The following is a 6,878-nucleotide window of genomic DNA, read 5'->3' as shown; positions in this document are numbered from 1 at the left end:
TTCTATAAAAACCTTATATACCCCCAGGGCATAACTTAAAACCCTTGCCCCGAGGGCTGTGGGGGAGTGTCCTCTTCAGAAATATATTTTCTATGTGGAATTCAACTACGCTGAACAATATGGCTATCTCAAAATTTTGATTGGATGTGTTTGGGGAAATGATGGGTGTGGGGGGGGGGGCTAGTTGCCTTCCAATCACTTTCGACTATTAAAAAGGCCACTAGCTCTTTGAATTTCCAATCGAAGGAGCCTTTTTTGAAGTTTGTACGACAACGCCTTCTATAAAAACCTTATATGCCCCCAGGACATAACTTAAAACCCTTGCCCCGAGGGTTGTGGGGGATTGTCCTCCTCAAAAAGATATTTTCCATTTTCAAATCAACTAAGCTGAACAAAATGGCTATCTCAAAATTTTGATTGGATGTGTTTGGGGGAATGATGGGCGATATGGGGGGGGGGGTGTTAGTTGCCCTCCAATCACTTTCGACTATTAAAAAGGGCACTAGCCACTCCAATTTCGAATCGAATGAGCCTTTTTCGAAGTTTCTACGACAACTTCTTCGATACGAAGCGTCCGGGTTTGGAGAAGAAAAAGAAGAAAAAAGAAAAATAAATAATACATTGTGCCGACATCGTTCTTAGGCAGCGCCATCGCGCTGACTATGATTAGATAAAACCATCACAGACAAACAGAGAAAACAGGCTTTAAACCTGTAACCACAGTATAAGGACTGACTTAGCTTTTTCCCTAATTATATATTTTTCTCGTTCTTTTGCTAATTTTCCAGTAATTTAACTGCAATAAAACTAGTTAGATTTTCTCCGCCAGCGTAATATCTTAAGATAATCTGTATTTCAAACAAAGAATTCCATACATTTTCTATTTGATAGTTTCTCAGAAAATTACTGAAAGGAACAATTGGTATATAACGAATGTGTTTAAAATCAGGTAAAAGATTAAAAAGGCAGAGAAAATAGGCCCTATTCTTGAAAAAATATTGTTAAGAGGGTTATTATGAACTAAATTTTTCTCGGAATATATGTTTTCCTATTGCTTTTGCCAAGTTTATAGCCATTAACCTGTATTAAAATTAGTCGTATTTCCTCAATTAATTTAATATCCTAAGATAACCTGTATCCCAAGCAATAAATTCTAAATGTTGCTTTTGAAAATTCCTCAAAAGGGATAAAAATAAAAGGTATAAAATAAAACATTAACGGACAAGAGCTTCAGTTAAAATCAAGTAAAAGAATCACAGACGGACAGAGAAAACATGTCCAAGCTTAAAAAAAGACAATTTTGAAAAAATTACATTTTTTCAAAATATTTTTTTTCCTCTTGCTTCTGCCAAGTTGTCAGCAATTACACGGCAATAAAATTTAGTCGGAGCTTAATATCTTAAGATAATCTGTATTCCAAACAGCAATTTATTTATCCTTGCTCGGCTCTTATCACTATTCAAACAAGTAATTTCATCTCTCTTCATCTCTCAGGAGAAACCTTATTTAAGCCCAAGTTTCTGGTAATTAAGGTGGTGTTTTCAAAAATGTCCAAGATTCTCAAATCTCCTTGGAATAGAAATTCAGATGAAATTCCTTTGATACCTTTGCACGAGTATTTCTTTGAAAATGTGATAAATAGCTTATCAAAGCATGGAGATAGCACCTGGATAGTAAGCTTCTTCGAATGATTATTAATAAAATCATTAAGACTATTGTTTTCTTTATTTTTAAAACTTTCCATCATTGCTAATATTATTTATTATTATGTTATTATGACAGGTATTATAATTATTATTATTTAAACTAATATCCCTATTATTATTTATATAAATCATGTTATTATTATGTTGCATTATTATTATTATTATTATCGTTATTATTATTATTATTGTTATTGTTATCATTATTATTATCATTAGGTGTTAGCCTAGTATGAAAGGACGTATTCAAGCAAGACAGGTGATACTTAACGTGGCATAGCCACTTCGCATAGGAAATTACGTGCGTATTGTGAAACCGCTTAAGCTTTTTGCTAATTTTGGGGTTTGACCATGCCAAGTGAATTATTATCATTTTTATATATATTTTAATTCATAGAGGATATCCATAGGACTGCATAATGTTCTTAGTCGATCAGGCTCGAAAATTTAAAATGCGTTAAGTTAAACAAAATATATTGTAAATGGAAGTGAGAAAAAAAAAACTTAAAACGAGCTATGAATTCTTTGACAGATCTTATTAACCAGATTATACGCAGATTTCTTTTTAAAGATAAAGTTTCTAAACTGATAAATTTAGTATCCAGCTATTTTTTCAAACTATAAATGACACAAAAAAACAGTTTACAAAAAAAGTCTTTCTGAACAAATTGAAAACGATAAAAGACATCCCTTAAAAAAAAAACTTTTAAACTAAATTTTTGCTCACCTAATTTTAAACTGGGGATATAAAAATCAGTTAATCAGAACATAACACATAATTCCTTTTGAATAACAAAAGACTAACACTTTAGTCTTCTTAAAAGGTTTTACGGCTCAACTATAAGACCAAATTAATTTATTTCAGCCTGCTATTGCTGTTAGGTATTGCTAATGCCATGTAGTTGTAGCTTCGTGACAAGGAAGCTGGGATATAAAAAAATTTTCAAGGGCATTTCTTTTAGGGCGATATTTTGAGTGGCTGGATAATAATCGGAGCACCAAAATACCCAGAAGTTACATTAAAAATAGAAGAAACCTTGTGCAAAATCGTAAAAGTATCTTAAATTCAAATTCCTACCCAAAACTGGCATCTCTTTGAATTTCTGAACTTGAACAATCTACATCCATTTTGATAATTTTTAAGACCATGCTGGCTTCCATGCTAGCAATAACGGAAAACGTGGGACAACGAATATAACGAGAAAAATTCATAGCCAGTGATAAAAAGAGAAAAATAAATATATTTTTAGCCAAGTCCTAGGTGTAAAGGAGTAAAATAGAAACTGAGGCCGACAAAACGAAATAAAAAAGACGAAATAAAATTTTGATATCCGACTTAGTATTATACATCTCAAGTCAAACATATTGAGCGACTTACCAATTCAAATGCTAGTAACAGGACAATCTACTTGTATCGTAGCAGGGTAATTGCCATGTATATCTCAACCCAACACAGTCTACCACAAACCAGTAATCTCACTAGCCAGAATATTTTTCGGAAAGTCTCGAAGCCATCATTCTTAAATGTATTAAACAAAAAGAAACAAGTTTTTTAAACTGAAAGTAAGGTGTAAGTTTTTTTTAGTACTTTCAAAAGAGCTATTTATTCTAATTAAATGTCCTTTGTGATTCAGGGGTCATTCTTAAAGAATTGGAACAAAATTCGAACTTTAGCGTAAAGAGCAAGGTATTGACTAGGAGGCGAACCCCCTTATACACGTAATAATTTCTGTTCGTTTAAGTTTTGATGTTGCTCCTTATTTGTCGTTTAAAAAAACTCGCTTCTTTTCATTTAATTTCTGACCGTTTTTCAAATAATGCTGGGAAATCAGGCACCCTCTTCCCCCATGAAAACTTCCTCGATGGAAAAATCCCTCCACTTAAGACACTCCCCCGACCTTCTCCCCCCACCAGAAAAAACAACAACTGAAAACGTCTGCATACTTCCCAATAACCAATACTGTATGTAAACAATGGGCAAAGTTCATAACTTGCAGTCCTTATCCCGGAGACTGTGGGGGATTAAGTCATCCTCAAAGATATAGTTGTCAGATTTTTTGTCTATGCTGAACAAAAGGATTATCTTAAAACTTTGATCGGGTGACTTTGGGAAAAAAGAAGCTTGGGAGGGGGCCTTGTTGCCCTCAAATTTTTTGATCACTTAAAAAGGGCAATAAAACTTTTGACTTACGTTCAAATGAGCCCTCTCGCGATATTCTTGTACCACTGGGTCGATATGATCACCCCTGGGTAAAAAAAAAAACAAAAACAAAAAACAAACCATCCGTTATCTTTCTTCTGGAGAAAAAATACAAAATTCCACATTTTTACAGATAAGAGCTTGAAACCTTTACATTAGGGTTCTCTGATACGCTAAATCTAATGGTGTGATTTCCATTAAGGTTCTATGACTTTTAGGGGGTGCATCCCTATTTTCCGAAGAAAGTTTTTTCAGGTTCGTAACTTTTGACGGGTAAGACTAAACTTGATGAAACTTATATATTTGATATCAGCATGAAAATCCAATTCTTTTGATGTATCTATCGGTGTCAAAATTTCGTTTTTTAGAGTTTCGGTAACTATTGAGCAGTCTCGCTCCTTACTTACAGTTTGTTACCATGAACTGTTTGATCGGGAATTCAGAATAAGGAAAACTAATTTGGTCTGATATATTAATTGTAATCGTGGTTTTTTTTGAAAGATCGAGATTATCTGGGGGTATTAAACTTGAATATCTGGGCTGAAATTGACTAATTGAGGTGTCATTGCAAATATTTGCTAACTGCTAAGTTGTACATGATAATATAAGCTATACGCATGTTTCGAAAAATGTCTTTCTTTATCCTTAAATATTTTTTTCCAGCAATTTACTTCGTGCTTTTCGAAAAAAAGTGATTGGGTGCAATTGTCCGATGAACAATTTCTTCTTTATATTCGTTCACTGTGTTCCCCTAAGCCAGAGACTTATGGATGTAAGTGTCAAAGAGACTACGAAAAAAAGACAACTATACATAAGGCTCATTCCTCCAGTAATGTTTTCAACAGTTCGTAGTAACGAACTGTAAGTGAAGAGCGATGTGGCTCAACAGTAGCTAAAACTCTAAAAAACAGAATTTTGATATCAATAGACATATCAAAAGAATTGGCTTTTTATGTTTATTCAAAATATATATAAATCGGTTCTAGGTATTTACCCCCCCCCCTGGTGATTACTCCCCTCCCGAAAAATACCCCCCCCCGGAAAATACCCCCCTCCCCGTGGAAAATACACCCCCCATGGAAAATACCCCTCCCCCCGCGGAAAATACCCCTGGGAATCCCCCAGAAGATACCCCCCAGAATATACCCCCCCTGCGGAAAATACCATTTCAGTAAAAAAAACCCGAAAAATACACCCCTGTGGAAATTAAGCCTTTCCAAATTTGAAAATTTTATTTTGAGTTTTATTTTTTTTTATTTCTGTAGGGAGAATGGTTCTTGTTTATTATGCACCACTCACTCAACTTTACGCTATGTAAAATTCGAGAACAGACAAGTTTTTTCGTTAGTTTTTTCGTTACTTTAGAAATAAGTTTGGGCTATAGATTTGCATATTAAAGGGGAAGGGTAAAGTATAGTGGGTCTGCTTGCAAAATGTGTTTGGTACAATTATTCTGCATATCAGATAGATAGATAGAGAAGTGTATTTTAAAGCCAAATATATGGCGATGAACATAGTAAAATAACATAAATGAAAGGCACAAATAACATAAACTTTGATCAGCGATCTTCATAAAACACTTAAATGAAACACTACATTAACCTAATAGTAGTACTTAATACTTGGAAATCAGTGATTGAAAAAAAAACAAAAACACTTAACACTTGGAAAAAACACTTAAATGAAACATTACATTTACGTTATTCTGGAATTAGTTTGTTCAAATTATACAGTTTAATCAAAATAATCTTTCATTTGATTCTTCTTTAGGCAGTGATGTATTTGAAAATCCTAGCCACAATATACTTTTTGATGAATCTGCCCTTATTAGAATTGACTTAGGCATAAAACAGGTAGTCCGAGAAGCACTTGAAATCAGACTTAAGATTGATAATAATATTTCCTTAAATAGGGACTTGGGGGAATATACACTAAATGCTCAATACCCAAATTTAATTAAAAATGATCTTACAAAATATTAAAAAAAAAACAATAGACATTAACACAGAACCGGTCACAAAAAGACCTTTGAGGTTAGCTTTTACCTCACTTTTTTATCAGTCCTGGTTAAGCTTCGCTGAAGTAAGGACGCTGGGACTATTTTGAAAAATTTCAATTTTTGGTTTGATTGGTCGCATGTCTTTTTTCTTTTACATATTTTTGTCTTGCTGAGGGAGGCCCTTGGACATAGGGCCGAAATATTCATTCGAATTATCTCCACTGTCTCTAAAAATTATTTCCCTATTGTTGCTTGTTACCATATAGTTTCTTCTGATTTACCTTGCTTCTTGCACGCAAATATTATGGAACGAAATAAAATGTTCCCTTGACATGGTTTTCGGCAACCGGGAAACGAGGGTCTATTATATCTACCTTTACCCTAAGACCCAAGTCAAAATTTGATGTCCACTTTTGCCCTTAATACCCTAATGGAAGTTTCTACTTTATCTCCTAAGCCGTTATGAAAATATCACACATATGCCACTTTAATAACCTGGGTACGCTTAGTGTCTTCTGATTTACATCACTGCTTCAACTTTTAGGCAGGTCTGATGCATATACGTTAGCCATTACTAACCCCTCAAAGACACATTGAAGTTTAATCTTGCTCACCCAGTCTGTTCCCGAGATGTCGCAGATGCGCTACTTCCGATAAACTGGCAATGCATAGTATTTTTCGATTTACCTTGCTACTTAACCGCGAATAGAGGATAGAAGTCCCATAGTGTTTTATGGTCCATAAGCATTTGGGTTGAACGGAGACGAAACATAGTCAACCGTAGTCAAACCCTCCCTTCAATTCAAAATTCTTCCCTAAGTCAAAATTTGAGGTTTGTCTAACCCGTACCCCAAATATTAGTAGTAAGTCGTATAAAGATTTGAACTATACGCCTAAGGCATAGATATGTGTGTAAGTTTTCAAGTAATTGGGTTACCAGAGTCATTTGCAAAGAGGTATCATTTCTATAGAAGCT

The 6,878-nt window shown here is 34.2% G+C and overlaps 1 protein-coding gene across 1 annotated transcript in view; it reads left to right on the top strand.

Annotated features, from left to right (window-relative positions):
• The first annotated feature begins 1,529 nt into the window (after positions 1-1,529).
• The window catches only part of LOC148954268 (uncharacterized), a 309,906-nt gene continuing 304,557 nt past the window's right edge, over positions 1,530-6,878 (top strand). The window contains exon 1 of the mRNA XM_089086137.1: positions 1,530-1,673. Coding sequence (XP_088942263.1) covers positions 1,548-1,673 — 126 coding nt within the window. The 5' untranslated portion in view covers positions 1,530-1,547. The remainder of the gene's footprint in view (positions 1,674-6,878) is intronic.

The sequence above is a fragment of the Artemia sp. Qi Xiang Cuo genome, chromosome 3 (genome assembly GCF_049724085.1).
Source record: "Artemia sp. Qi Xiang Cuo chromosome 3, ASM4972408v1, whole genome shotgun sequence".
Lineage (NCBI taxonomy): Eukaryota > Metazoa > Arthropoda > Branchiopoda > Anostraca > Artemiidae > Artemia > Artemia sp. Qi Xiang Cuo.
Note: the sequence above shows the minus strand (reverse complement) of the source record. Positions and strands in the feature narration are given on the sequence as shown.